General features: G+C 39.0%; 1 protein-coding gene across 1 annotated transcript; it reads left to right on the forward strand.

The window, feature by feature from the left end:
- Positions 1-13072: 13072 nt before the first annotated feature.
- On the forward strand, positions 13073-15093 carry LOC145108573 (adenine phosphoribosyltransferase 1-like). Its single transcript, XM_079045607.1, has 6 exons — positions 13073-13406; positions 13553-13663; positions 14225-14317; positions 14451-14600; positions 14674-14732; positions 14842-15093. Exons 1-6 carry the CDS (start codon positions 13088-13090, stop codon positions 14887-14889), a joined length of 780 nt encoding a protein of 259 aa, XP_078901733.1. The 5' UTR covers positions 13073-13087; the 3' UTR covers positions 14890-15093.
- The last annotated feature ends 680 nt before the right edge of the window (positions 15094-15773 follow it).

Genomic DNA, 15773 nt, shown 5'->3' on the forward strand with positions numbered 1-15773 from the left:
TTGGTGATTGAACTAATTATTGAGGGAATATTTGCTTTTCCTTAATTTATGGCAAAAGCAAACCACCACCACCTCACTCTATGATTAGCCACTCTTTCCCACTACCCCTTGTCTCCTTAGTGGACCTTTACAGCCAATCTCCAGCTCTTCCCACGTTCTAAGAGCTAGAGGATTGATCCTCTCTCCTCATTCTCCATAAAACTCTTTCATTCTACACTTAGCAACCAAGAACACTCTCCAAAATTCTCTCATCTTTTCTCTCAACTTCAAGAACTTCAAGGCTTTCTCCAGGGATTTCTTTCTTCAATTAGTAAGTATCTTCATCATTCACATAATTATTAAACTCCATTCTACTCAAATCATTGATATCTTACACAAGTTCCATCTTATTCGGTGTTAGATTCTCGAGTCGTCAAGACATCTTCTTAGTGTTCTTGGGTTGAACACTTCCTCTCTCTCACTTTCATCTACTGAAACCACATAAGGTGAGTTCATACCCATACAATTACATGTTTTCTTAAGTTTTAAGGGGGGGAATACAAGTAAAATCATCAAGAACACAATTAAACTTTTCCTAACAGATTACATCAGAAAAGATGGACGTTAATCACGGACTGTTTTGGTCAACTTAAATATTTTAGTTTTCAAAACTGTTTCAGGTGCAAGTAGTTCAAACTCTTAGCTTTAAAATGGCTACTTGCACATCTCCATATGATTTTTCTACAATTTATGGTGATTTTTACAAAACTGCCTATCATTTCAGAGGCAAACCCGTACCAGTCTGTGATTATGAACATTTTCACCTCTGTTAGAGATCACTAAAAATCATGATAAAATTTACGAACAAACTAGACTCATATTCCAAACTCTCAAAATTTGCGGATTTGGATTTAGAGCTTTGATGATATTTCTATAAATTTTCTAAGAACGGTAACAGAAACTGTTTTTAACGAAAAGTTGTTGTTAATTTCATTTCACCTTGTAACATGTTGAGCAAGGTGTATATCTTTATGTGATTATATGTTACTTCAATATATGACATTTTATCTTAATATTTAGTCACACATCAGTTTACAACTGGATTTGGTCATATAAAATATAAAGAATAACAAGTGATTATAATCAAAGTACAATCGATACATTCAAACATTAAATAAACTATTTTGAATATAGTTTGCATACATTACCACGTACTACCCTTGGTTGATAAACTATAATAGGTATAGTTTATGATACATTACATAACACATACATTTAAAAAGGGTACATTTATACAAAGGATATTTTCATTAAGCAAGGTACGGCCATACGGTACCAAGTTTTCATAACACGTAATTCCGTTAATGACTTTGTGAGACATTTACTTCAAATTACCATTAAGTCCTGTATTGTAACCAGAGTCTCCTTGAGGGAGAGCGTGATACTTGTGTATAGATCTATATTGGGTTTGACAAACCCACACCTAAACTGCATGCAACAGTTAGACCGATAGGTCTGGGGTGACAAATGTCATAACATTTCCGACGCCTGAAGAACGTCGTTTTAGGCAACCTTGGTCATAGTATGGTTATAATAAACTCACATAAAGTATTAACAAACATTGGAAATTACGGGAACTTCATTAAAATTTAACGAGTTTATGTCGATTTAAACTTGCATTGTTTTACTATAAATATGACAAATTACTTGTACATTTCGGTCTTTGGGTTTTAAGACTACATTTACACATTAAGGAAAATATTGGATTTTTCTAACACAAATACTACTTTTACAAACGAAAAGCTTATGAACTCACCAACCTTTGTGTTGACACTTTTTCAAACAACTTGTATTCTCAGGAAATCATTAAACAAGTAATCAAGTGCTTTTGAGGATGGGACGCTAAGGCGTCTACTATTTCATATTTTATCAACATATTGTAATTGATTCGTAAACATGTAATTCATACAATGATGTAATTTTTTTCAATTATATATATGTTGGTTGTGTTTGTTTGAATTACTATTACAATTGCTGTTATGATACTATACATGAAGTCCTCCACCCCCGGACGTTTCCGCCATCCTTGGTTTGGGGGTGTGACAGATTGGTATCAGAGCGCAGTTTATAGTGAATTAAGTATATCAAACCACATAAGATATACTAACTATGAACACAATTGGGACTAATAGTCTCTGATTTGTGCATTTTCAAATAAATATACTTTTAGAAAATAAATGATTTTTTTTTATTAAAAGTATAAATACATGCATACATGCTCATATAGTGTCATAACTAGAAGAACATAAAATAAAAGAAGAGGAGTTGTACATTATGGGTATGCCTTGGTATATTCAAATCAAGTCTGGGAAGGATATAGCCTGATCAACTATATCTGTCCGGGAATTGACTTGCATATACCGGGGGATGGTCAGGATGGACAACAAATCTAACAAACCTAATAACAGACTACAAAGGATACTTTAAGGACTCAAAACTAAACATTTACAAATACTATAGGAGTATTTTGTGTTACTATAATAAATTATCTGATAATTAAATAGGTCTTTATTTATAAATTAATAGCTGCTAAGTGGATGCGCTAAGGTCATATGTAACTAAGATGCTATAGACTTAGAATTTATGTATCTTTGTTTCACTTCCTGTCCTTGTTTGGTTGTGGTCTTGGAGTTAGGGTCATCTATTCGAAGGACTATTATATCTTAATCACATATGACTGGTATGCACTTTGCAACTAATTAAGTAACCGATAAAGATCATTTTAAAATATAATATATTAATTATGTCCCGACTAAATTAGTATGCACTTTGCAACTTATGACAGAACCATGCCGCCAAGAAGAAGACCAAGACCTTCCAGCAACACAGCAACACCTCCTCCGCCGCCGCCTCCACAGTTTGATCCCGCGATGTTCCAGGCTGCAGTAACAGTAGCCGTAGCGGCCGCAATGTCGCAGATAGGGACCAACGGAGCTGGTGGTTCAGGATCGGGAGCTACACACTCTAACCACGGAGACAGTACGTGGCGTGCAAAAGAGTGTTCATACAAAGACTTCACAAATGGCAAACCCGACAACTTCAATGGAAGCGGGGGAGTCATCGCGTTGATGCAATGGTTTGAAAAGACCGAAGTAGTCTTTCAGGTGTGCTCTTGCCCCGAAGCGAGCAAAGTTAAGTTCGCAGCCTTCACCTTCACCGGCCGGGCCCTTACTTGGTGGAACTGCCGGATTAAGTCACTTACTCTCGAAGTGGCTAGCTCCATAACCTGGGCAGAACTAAAAACGTTGATGATGAAGGAGTACTGCCCGAGAGGTGAAATTCAAAAGCTGGAACAAGAACTTTGGAACCTCAGGATGACGGGCTCTGACCTTGAAACCTACACCACCCGATTCAATGAATTGGCTCTCCTCTGCCCAACAATGGTTACTCCGGAGGAGAAAAAGGTGGAGCGATACCTTTGGGGACTGTCTCTCCACGTGCAAAGTAGTGTCCTGGCTTCAAGGCCAACTACTTTTGACAGTGCCAGGGAGCTGGCACAACAACTTGTTGACCACCGAGCCGGTCATAATACTACAACCACCACCACTGATAAATCAAAAGGAGGAAACAACAAAAGGAAGTTCTGGAACGAAAAGAAGAGCCAACCAGCACAGGACCCCGCTAAGAAGCAACAAATTGTTGCTGTCCATGTTGCCACTAATACTGCCACTACTGCTACCACTCCAGCACCACCGAAGCCATATGCGGGAAAACTACCTAAGTGCAACAAGTGCAACTTTCACCACAATGGTGCTTGTAGGGAGATGCACTGTAACAACTGCGACAGGAAGGGGCATACTGCTCGTTTCTGTAAAGCGCCGGCTCAACCAATCAACCAAGTCGCCAGTACGGGGGCAACCCGGACCTGCTACAACTGTGGAGACGCAGGTCACTTCAAAAGAGACTGCCCCAAAGCACAAGCCCCTAATGCTGGTGGAGTAGGAAGAGTCCTGGCAATAGGACATGGGGAAGCAGTCGAGGATCCCACGGTGGTTACCGGTACGTTTCTCCTCAATAACTCTTATGCATGCGTACTATTCGATAGTGGAGCGGAGAGGAGTTTCGTGAGCCACCAATATAAACAGTTACTTGAACAAAATCCCCAATCACTAAAGGATACTTATGTAGTAGAAATGGCAAATGGGAAAGTAGAACGCACTAGCGATATATACTCAGAATGTACTCTCACTCTAGGCAACCATACATTTAAAATTGACCTGATGCCGGTCACCATAAAAAGCTTCGACGTAATCATCGGGATGGATTGGTTAGTTCCTCACCGTGCCGACATTCTATGTTACGAAAGGGCCGTTCGCCTCAATCTACCAAATGACGAAACCCTTCTCATCTATGGTAACAAACCTAGTGCGAATTTACAAATCATCTCATGCATCAAAGCCCAAAAGTATCTCCGGAAGGAGTACCACGCCTTCTTAGCCCATGTAGTAGACAAGAAACAAGACGTGAAAGACATCAAAGACATCCCCGAAGTGTGTAACTTCCCGGATGTGTTCCCAGAAGATCTTCCTGGTGTACCACTCGCACGACAAGTCGATTTCAGAATTGACTTAATACCCGGAGCTACCCCCGTAGCCAGAGCTCCATACCGCCTCGCACCATCAGAAATGTAAGAGTTGTCCAGTCAGTTGAACGAGCTTTTGAGCAAAGGGTTCATCAGACCAAGCTTCTCACCTTGGGGAGCACCAGTCCTTTTTGTAAAGAAGAAGGACGGATCCTTTCGCATGTGCATCGACTATCGGGAACTAAACAAGCTCACCATCAAGAACCGATATCCTCTACCCCAAATCGATGACCTTTTCGACCAACTCCAAGGAGCAAATTTCTTCTCAAAGATCGACCTAAGGTCAGGCTACCATCAGCTACGAGTTCAAGAAGAAGATATTCCCAAAACTGCATTCAGAACTCGCTATGGGCACTACGAGTTTGTGGTGATGTCCTTCGGTTTAACAAACGCACCTGCGGTATTCATGGACCTAATGAATAGAGTGTGTCGACCCTACCTAGACAAGTTTGTAATCGTATTCATCGACGATATCTTGATCTACTCGCGAAGCGAAGAAGAGCATCGCCTACATCTACGCCAAGTGCTAGAGACACTAAGAGCGGAGAAGCTTTATGCTAAGTTCTCTAAGTGTGAATTCTGGATTAGAGAAGTGGATTTCCTTGGACATGTGGTAAGTGAGAAAGGCATACATGTGGATCCCTCCAAGATCAAGGCAATCGAGAATTGGTCAGCACCCAAGACGCCAACCGAAATTCGACAGTTCCTTGGGCTTGCTGGCTACTACCGAAGATTTATACAAAACTTCTCCAAGATTGCGAAACCACTCACCACCTTGACGCAGAAAGGTGTGATATTCAAGTGGGAAAATAAACAAGAAACTGCTTTCCAAACGTTAAAACAAGCCCTATGCAGCGCACCGATCTTGTCTCTCCCAGAGGGAACCGAGGACTTCGTAGTGTACTGTGATGCTTCGAATCAAGGCCTCGGATGTGTGCTCATGCAGAGAGGGAAGGTTATCGCGTATGCATCAAGACAGCTTAAGACGCACGAGGTTAATTATACTACGCACGACCGGGAATTAGGATCAGTGGTATTCGCTTTGAAGATCTGGAGACACTACCTCTACGGCACGAAATGCACTATCTTCACTGATCACAAAAGTCTTCAGCATATCCTCAATCAGAAAGAGCTCAACATGCGACAGAGGAGATGGGTGGAGTTGCTGAATGACTACGAGTGCGAAATTCGTTATCATCCGGGCAAGGCCAATGTAGTGGCCGATGCTCTAAGCAGGAAGGAGTACTCGGGCCGCCGAGTAAAATCCTTAACAATGACAATCCATTCCCACCTGACCATACAAATCAAGGAAGCTCAACTGGAAGCTTTGAAACCAGAAAAGGTGGCAGGAGAGACATTAAGGGGAATGGATAAAAACTTAGAAGTCAAGGATAATGGAGCACGTTATATCATGAACCGGATTTGGACACCGAAGTTCGGTGGACTCCGAGATGTCGTCATGAATGAAGCACACAAGACTCGATACTCCATCCATCCCGGGTCGGATAAGATGTATCTGGACCTCAAGAAATTATACTGGTGGCCGAACATGAAAGCTGAGATTGCTACCTATGTGAGCAAGTGCTTGACTTGCGCTAAGGTCAAAACCGAATACCAGAAACCATCCGGGCTATTACAACAGCCGGATATACCTGAGTGGAAGTGGGAACGAATAACCATGGACTTCATAACGAAGCTGCCTAAGACATCGGGCGGGCTTGACACAATATGGGTAATTGTAGACAGATTGACCAAATCAGCACACTTCCTAGCAATGAAAGAAACCGACAAGATGGAGAAGCTGACTAGAACGTACATCAGAGAGATTGTACGACTCCATGGTGTGCCGATATCCATTATCTCCGATAGAGATAGTAGATTTACCTCACGGAACTAGGCTTGACATGAGTTTGGCAGTCTCTACAAAAATCATTGGGAACTAGGCTTGACATGAGTACGGCCTACCACCCACAAACCGACGGACAGAGCGAGCAAACCATTCAAACGTTGGAAGACATGTTAAGAGCTTGTGTGATAGACTTCGGTAAAGCATGGGATACCCATCTACCGCTTATCGAATTCTCCTACAATAACAGCTATCATACTAGCATCAAAGTCGCTCCATTCGAAGCTCTTTACGGTCGCAAATGCAGATCACCCCTGTGTTGGGCTGAGGTGGGGGATACACAGCTAGCTAGAGGGCAAGTCTCTAATAGCACCCTCACTGGCCCTGAAATCATAAGGGAAACCACAGAAAAGATCGTTCAAATTCGAGAGAGACTGAAAGCGTCTCGCGATCGGCAAAAGAGTTACGCAGACAAACGACGCAAACCCTTGGAATTCCAGGTGGGTGATAGAGTACTACTAAAAGTTTCCCCTTGGAAAGGAATGATACGATTCGGCAAACGCGGGAAACTAAATCCAAGGTACATCGGGCCATTCGAAATCCTTGCTAGGATTGGGCCAGTAGCATACAAACTTCGATTACCTCAGGAACTCGACAAAGTACATCCCACATTTCACGTGTCGAACCTAAAGAAGTGTTTGTCTGTGAGACACTCGTAATACCACTCGACGAAATCAAAGTTAACGAAAATCTCCACTTCGTGGAGGAACCAGTCGAAATCATGGATCGGGAAATCAAACGAACGAAACAAAGTCGTATTCCCATCGTGAAGGTACGTTGGAACGCTAAACGAGGACCCGAATTCACCTGGGAACGCGAGGATCAGATGAAACAAAAGTATCCACATCTCTTCCCAAACTCTTGAAATCCCAGTCAAAATGAAAATTTCGGGACGAAATTCCTTCTAACGGGGGGATGATGTGACAACCGTCAAATTTCGGTCAATTCAAAGTCAACAAGTCAAACCGGTCAACTCCAATAACCCTTGTATGCTAGGGTTTACGTTATGTAATCACTATACAATTTGCTATTTTAATGAGAAATCATCATTTGGAAAGTCCATGTGTTTGATTTTCCTTAGCCTTAACAAGTGCTAAACAACGAACCAAAGCGATAAAACACTATTACAGAATCATCGGGATTGTGTAAGACACTAAAACACGGTTTAATGGGGTTTACGAACCTTGCGTTGTGAAGCCGGACACTCAAATTAAGCACAAACGAAACCTCTCTAAATCGTTTTCACTCTATCTCTTTCTATTTGAAATCTCTCCCAAATCTCTCCCAAATCTCACGCAAAAGTTACTTTAACTTTTTGTAATCATTTGGGTCATCTCGACCCTTGACCGGGTCAAAAATCGCTTGAAACGGAGTAAAAACGAGTAAAATAGCTTTAAGGATCCGAAACCTAAGCTACTGGACCGAAGCCTCGCATCCGAAGCCTCGCATCCGAAGCGAGGGTCCGAAGGTCCGAAGCGAGGGTCCGAAGGTCCGAAGGTCCGAAGCCTCGCAGACAGCTCCTTTTTACCGGTTTTTCGACTACGACTTCGTTTTAACTCCGTTTTTCATTATTTTAACGTGGGATTTTCACCCAAAACTTTATTTTATAAACTAAGGCCCCAAAATATATAAATCTCCAGGGTTTTTATAAAATATATTAAAAGAATTGGTGATTGAACTAATTATTGAGGGAATATTTGCTTTTCCTTAATTTATGGCAAAAGCAAACCACCACCACCTCACTCTATGATTAGCCATTCTTTCCCACTACCCCTTGTCTCCTTAGTGGACCTTTACAGCCAATCTCCAGCTCTTCCCACGTTCTAAGAGCTGGAGGATTGATCCTCTCTCCTCATTCTCCATAAAACTCTTTCATTCTACACTTAGCAACCAAGAACACTCTCCAAAATTCTCTCATCTTTTCTCTCAACTTCAAGAACTTCAAGGCTTTCTCCAGGGATTTCTTTCTTCAATTAGTAAGTATCTTCATCATTCACATAATTATTAAACTCCATTCTACTCAAATCATTGATATCTTACACAAGTTCCATCTTATTCGGTGTTAGATTCTCGAGTCGTCAAGACATCTTCTTAGTGTTCTTGGGTTGAACACTTCCTCTCTCTCACTTTCATCTACTGAAACCACATAAGGTGAGTTCATACCCATACATTTACATGTCTTCTTAAGTTTTAAGGGGGGGAATACAAGTAAAATCATCAAGAACACAATTAAACTTTTCCTAACAGATTACATCAGAAAAGATGGACGTTAATCACGGACTGTTTTGGTCAACTTAAATATTTTAGTTTTCAAAACTGTTTCAGGTGCAAGTAGTTCAAACTCTTAGCTTTAAAATGGCTACTTGCACATCTCCATATGATTTTTCTACAATTTATGGTGAGTTTTACAAAACTGCCTGTCATTTCAGAGGCAAACCCGGACCAGTCTGTGATTATGAACATTTTCACCTCTGTTAGAGATCACTAAAAATCATGATAAAATTTACGAACAAACTAGACTCATATTCCAAACTCTCAAAATTTGCGGATTTGGATTTAGAGCTTTGATGATTTTTCTATAAATTTTCTAAGAACGGTAACAGAAACTGTTTTTAACGAAAAGTTGCTGTTAATTTCATTTCACCTTGTAACATGTTGAGCAAGGTGTATATCTTTATGTGATTATATGTTACTGCAATATATGACATTTTATCTTAATATTTAGTCACACATCAGTTTACAACTGGATTTGGTCATATAAAATATAAAGAATAACAAGTGATTATAATCAAAGTACAATCGATACATTCAAACATTAAATAAACTATTTTGAATATAGTTTGCATACATTACCACGTACTACTCTTGGTTGATAAACTATAATAGGTATAGTTTATGATACATTACATAACACATACATTTAAAAAGGGTACATTTATACAAAGGATATTTTCATTAAGCAATGTACGGCCATACGGTACCAAGTTTTCATAACACGTAATTCCGTTAATGACTTTGTGAGACATTTACTTCAAATTACCATTAAGTCCTGTATTGTAACCAGAGTCTCCTTGAGGGAGAGCGTGATACTTGTGTATAGATCTATATTGGGTTTGACAAACCCACACCTAAACTCCATGCAACAGTTAGACCGATAGGTCTGGGGTGACAAATGTCATAACATTTCCGACGCCTGAAGAACGTCGTTTTAGGCAACCTTGGTCATAGTATGGTTATAATAAACTCACATAAAGTATTAACAAACATTGGAAATTACGGGAACTTCATTAAAATTTAACGAGTTTATGTCGATTTAAACTTGCATTGTTTTACTATAAATATGACAAATTACTTGTACATTTCGGTCTTTGGGTTTTAAGACTACATTTACACATTAAGGAAAATATTGGATTTTTCTAACACAAATACTACTTTTACAAACGAAAAGCTTATGAACTCACCAACCTTTGTGTTGACACTTTTTCAAACAACTTGTATTCTCAGGAAATCATTAAACAGGTAATCAAGTGCTTTTGAGGATGGGACGCTAAGGCGTCTACTATTTCATATTTTATCAACATATTGTAATTGATTCGTAAACATGTAATTCATACAATGATGTAATTTTTTTCAATTATATATATGTTGGTTGTGTTTGCTTGAATTACTATTACAATTGCTGTTATGATACTATACATGAAGTCCTCCACCCCCGGACGTTTCCGCCATCCTTGGTTTGGGGGTGTGACAGTTAGAATGCTCATAACCCAACAAATAGTGTATAACAATCATCAGAGTAAAATGGGAATCAATGAGGAAACATAATTGGGATGCTGTGTGATCACGTCGGGCCCTTCTCTTTTGTACCAAAAATACCCGAAACCATAAACATAAAACCGTAAGCACAAAGCTTATTGTGTTCCCCAAAAACACCACATACCATACATATAGTTGGGCCCAACCCTGGGGTATAATCCAACCCAACATACAGTCATGAGCCCAACCCTGGGGTATGTTTCAACCTGAACATGCAATAATGGGCCCACCCCCTGGGGTTTATTTCTACCCAAACATATAATCATGGGCCCAACCCTGGGGTATATTTCAACCCAATCACACATGCAAGAGCCAAAAACACAACTAGCATCCTACATAACACAATCCAGTAGGTCAACATTGGTGCCTTCGACCCCCAAGTACAGCGAGAAGGCTCACCTCGCTAATGTAGTCAAAAGTCAACGACTCGCAAAATAGGAGATAGGTGCTAAGCGCCACCTATATCGCCATACAAGATAAATACTTAGGCCAACTTTATAAAACTAGAAATTTGACTAAAAGTCAATGAGTCAAAAGTCAACCCTCAAATTCAACGGTCAAAACTAAGATCAAAATTACCAACAACAATCCTTCATACAATGGCCTTCTTTGGCCACGTCGTAGGCACAAAGTGACAAAATAGTTGATGTCTCCCCAGTTGCCACGCCGTGGCAGCCTAAGGCCACGTCGTGGGGACTGGTCTGAACAGCTCAAACGGGCTTAAATCATTTTCTTCCAATTTCAAGAGCTCCAAAGCTCAGATCTGATCCTTTCCATGGTCTTAATGGATAAAGTTTCAAAATTTATCCCTTAAGACATTCCTTTAAGTCTAGATCTAAATTCTAAAGTCCAAAAGGCAACTTAATGTATGATACTAGACCAATAAGCACTTAATCCATGAAATATTCAGACCAAAAACTTCCATAAACACTTTAGGGGTCCTTTTGAACCCTAAAAATGTAAACTTTATGGACATGCATACCTCATGCCTGTCCTTCCCATATTTAGGTCGAAGATGCAATAAAAATCAAACTTCAAGCAAAGACTCAAAATCACCACCATTTCCTACATCTATAAGATATAATGCTCTTGGGACACAGGAAAACATAAAGTTGCAAACTTTATCTCTTCAATCCACTCAAACCACCTCAAAGGGACAATAATATGCCATAAAACCTAGATCTATGAAGAAATACAAGAAAAGGTGGAAACTTTAGGACTTAAAAAGGGTACAGAAGATGCACACAAGTGAAGGGGAGGCTTGCTTGCTGAATCAATGCACTAACTCTTCTTCTTCTTCCTTCAAAGCCACCAAGAACTTGCAAAAGTGAGCACAAAAGCTTCCAAGAGGATTAGGGTTTGCAATGGAGTCGTTTGAGGATGATAGAGGCCGAGGGTGGAGGAAACCCTAGCTTTAACTTCCTTTAAATAGGGCTTAAAGTCCGGAGATTAGGGTTTGACCCAAAATGGTCACCACGACATGGCCACTTAGTGCCACGACATGGAACCCAATTAAAACACACGATCATCAATCAAATGACCATGTCGTGGGGATGCCATCACCACGTCTTGGCAACCCAGATTTCCATATATATATATATATATATACAACTCATACCTCGTGATCCAGATGTTACAAATCCAATCAATGACATACTACAACGTTGCAACGGGTAGCGAAGAATCTACAACAACATCAAAGTCACTAACAACAGGAGTTTGGCTTTATAAAACAAATAATAAATAAATATTTAGAATAAAGAAAGAGGAATAGAAATCAAACTTGGGAGTAAATTCCTGCCCAAAACAAAATTAACAGAGCATAACAGGTGAAAACCGCAAGACTTGGTAAGATCAAGCAACATATGCTGGTAAATTTGTCAAAAGAACATATACAAGAAGAACATGATAATTTTATCGATATATAAGTGAATAAATTGAGAATAATTCAAACCTTAGGTGACTTCAAACATATCATGACATGAACTGACCTTCAGAGTAGCTTGTTGAGAGGGCTCCTGTTCACTCTCCGTAGATGAACATGATGCGTTTTTGTTATCAGAGAGCAATTGAGCTGATGATGCCCTTATCTTCGGAAATCAAAATCGTGAACCCTCACTGCGATTGTACACCCACATCGTAAGTTGGGGGAAACCGAAGGTCACAAACAGAAGATGAAATTAGGGGAGGTCCGCCATGGCTCAGATGACAGTTTTGAGGAATAACACGAAATCCAATCATAAAAATCACTGGCATCTGCAACTCAATTTCTAGGGTGGGAGGTGGTGGTACCACCGCGTATGGATGCATTGGCATAAGTAGGCGATGGTGGAGGTGGGAGAGAACGATGGAGAGTCGGCATGAAAATGGAACAGAAGAACCACCGGATGTCTCAATAACACACACTAACACCGAATACAACTCTGGGATTGTGAAGGCGGGTGAACGATGTAGTAACCGAAGATGCAAGGGGAAAAGATGAGGCTTCTGGCAATGATCGATTGGGTTCAAGATTTGTCACAATGCTTCTGGAAATGAAGAGGGGTAAAAGACAATAAGCCGGTGAACATTACCTGGCTGAACCGGATACTGTTTCTAAGCCTATACAAAATTAATACTATATAATTACATTTTTAAAGCTTCAATATTTTTGTTACTCATGAATTCTACGGATTATAACCCCCGTTTTAAATTCCCCATTTTGTCGTCTCCTATCTATTCAGATCAAGAGAAAAAACCGAGGCATGGATCATACGCTTAAAATCTTCAACTCGGATGTCGTCATCGTGAAGTCCCACACATTCCTATACAGTGGCAATTTCGTCAATTCGCTAAAATTGCTTGCCCCATCCTTCCCTTCCACTTGCACAAAAAAGCGATCCACCTCCGCGTCAACAGCACGAGGAGGAGCCGGCGGCCGCCATTTACAAGCTTCATATTCCACCGATCTAAACCCTAGCTGCTCCTCAAACATGGCAGCTCCTACTTCAGATGGTCTCATTGACAGTCGCATCGCAAGAATCACATCCGCCATTCGTGTCATCCCGGACTTTCCGAAGCCAGGTTTGCACCCTAACTTCTAAATGTGTGTGTGTTTGAGAGAAATTAACTGATGTTGCATCTACGAAGTATGGATTTAGAATTTGTTCTCTATAGACGACACAGGATCGTTGCTAATTGAAGCCTTAATGAGGTTTTTGTGTGTGTAGGGATTTTGTTCCAGGATATAACGACGTTGTTGCTTGATCCGGTGGCGTTTAAGGACACTATCGATCTGTTTGTCGAGAGGTATAAAGACAAGGACATCTCGGTTGTTGCTGGTAATCTTTCTTCTGGGTTGTTATCATGGTTTTCTGTTCATTTTTTTGAATTTGTATGAGTTTTTACTGTGACAATTAGTATTTATCTGTATGAAAAGGTAGCTATGGCTTTCTCCTGATTCAGTTCAGTTTATATGATATAGTAAAGACAAGATTTGTAAACATTAATCATAAAAACTAGTGGTTATGTACAGGTTTGGGTTCTACAAATTAGCATAATTCTCATATCTATCTATTCCAAACTTTATTTCCAATTTAAATTTTACATCAGAAACCTACAAAAGGTAAAGTCGATGTTAGATTTTACAAAATCTGTCAGTTTTTAATCTGGAACAGAGGAGTATCTTGTAGTTTTCTTTCTCCCACCTTCTTAACTCGTGTTCCATATGCACATATTTTTCACAAGAATGGATCGTTCAGCTGCCTTAAGAAGAATGCTTAAATAAGTGTCTTAGTAAAAGCTCTAAGTTGCTTTTTCCTTTTGACTTGTTGGATTACGTAAGTTCTTTCTTTCTGACTTAATGGAGAAACTCATGAGTTGATTTTGGTTTCATAATGCAGGTGTTGAAGCAAGAGGTTTCATATTTGGTCCTCCAATTGCATTGGCCATTGGTGCAAAATTTGTCCCAATGAGAAAACCAAACAAATTACCCGGTACACCTTTTCTCCCATTCTTTACCTTACCTATCAATTTCATTTCTTTCTGTTACACCATTTAATCTACTTTGAAAAACCCACATAAAGTACACTACTATACATAATTTTTTTTTTGTTGTTATTATCTTAGGAGCTGTTATATCACAGGAGTATTCATTGGAATATGGTACAGACAAAATTGAGATGCATGTTGGAGCTGTACAAGAAGGAGAACGTGCTCTTGTAATTGATGATTTAATTGCAACTGGAGGAACCTTGTGTGCTGCCATCAGTCTACTTGGTAATATTTTTAATAATTCCCTTTTTACAAATTCATTACTTTCAATTTCTTTATTTTTTATTTTTAATTCCAGAGCGGGTTGGAGTCAAAGTCGTTGAGTGCGCATGCGTCATTGAATTGCCTGAATTGAAGGTACTGTTTTCAGTTACAGTTACAGTTACAGTCACAGTAACAGTTACAGTCTGTTACAGTATACTATTGTAATTACTATAAATTAATATCATAATTTTGTTGATTATAGGGTCGGGAGAGATTAGGAGACAAGCCACTGTTTGTGCTCGTGAGTTGAATTTGATCTTTGATTATTTACTAAAAGCTTTGATTGACCAGAGTACTGGTGCTATGATCCTAAGACTCATGGGGAATTTAATATGATTTTATCAATGAGATTTGTTTCGGTTTATGAAACTTAAATAAAATGTTGATGTAGGCTTTTGATTGTTAAAACAGTTGGACTTATAATTTATATTTGGTATGCTTTTTTTTGTCGACACATCTATCTGTTTCTAAAAAACCATTACAATGTCTTTTAAACCAAAAAAGATAAGATGTAAAAATCTGAATTGGTTCAATGGATCGTTGGTTTAAGATACCATGATACTCTTATGAATTTATAAGAGAGATGAGTATATGGAAAAAAAGAACAGGTCATTTCTGAATGAATTAAATCTCTAGAACCCAATATTGTCATTTGGGTGTTTGGTGTTTGATGGATGGATTGTAAAACACCAAATTTTGTGTTTTAAGCTGCATTTCGCATGACACACCTCGCTTATAAACTAATTTATATTCTTAGTTTTTTTTTAAACCTATCTCTGGTAAGCTAAAAATTAGCTTATAAACTAGTTTTTAAAAAAGCCACTTAAACTAATTTTTCACGGGTTTTTTTTTTTTTTTTTTTTTTTCATACTCTTAGTTATAAATTAAAAAAAACATGTTTTTCTAAATACTTTTATATGTCATTTTATATATTTGATTTAATTTATCAGTTAGTTTTTATTAGCCATCATATTTTGTTATAAAAAAATTATATTGTTTTAATAAAAAAAAAAATTATACTGTTTTATATAAATTATTAAATCGGTTTGGTTTGGGTTTTCTTGGTTTCTTATATTTAAGAAATTGAACCCAACCCAAAATTTTCGGTTTTGAAAAACCCAAATCCAAACCATC

This window comes from Lactuca virosa, chromosome 4, assembly GCF_052849685.1.
Source record: "Lactuca virosa cultivar CGN04683 chromosome 4, Lactuca_virosa_CGN04683_v6, whole genome shotgun sequence".
In the NCBI taxonomy this organism is placed as follows: domain Eukaryota; kingdom Viridiplantae; phylum Streptophyta; class Magnoliopsida; order Asterales; family Asteraceae; genus Lactuca; species Lactuca virosa.

What these genes read in the sequence shown, in the direction of transcription:
- LOC145108573 (XM_079045607.1), top strand. Translation starts at nt 13,088, where the DNA reads ATGGATCATACGCTTAAAATCTTCAACTCGGATGTCGTCATCGTGAAG. An exon ending in GGACATCTCGGTTGTTGCTG is followed by an intron (nt 13,664 to 14,224) that starts GTAATCTTTCTT and finishes TTCATAATGCAG; the next exon opens with GTGTTGAAGCAAGAGGTTTC. An exon ending in TTGAATTGCCTGAATTGAAG is followed by an intron (nt 14,733 to 14,841) that starts GTACTGTTTTCA and finishes TGTTGATTATAG; the next exon opens with GGTCGGGAGAGATTAGGAGA.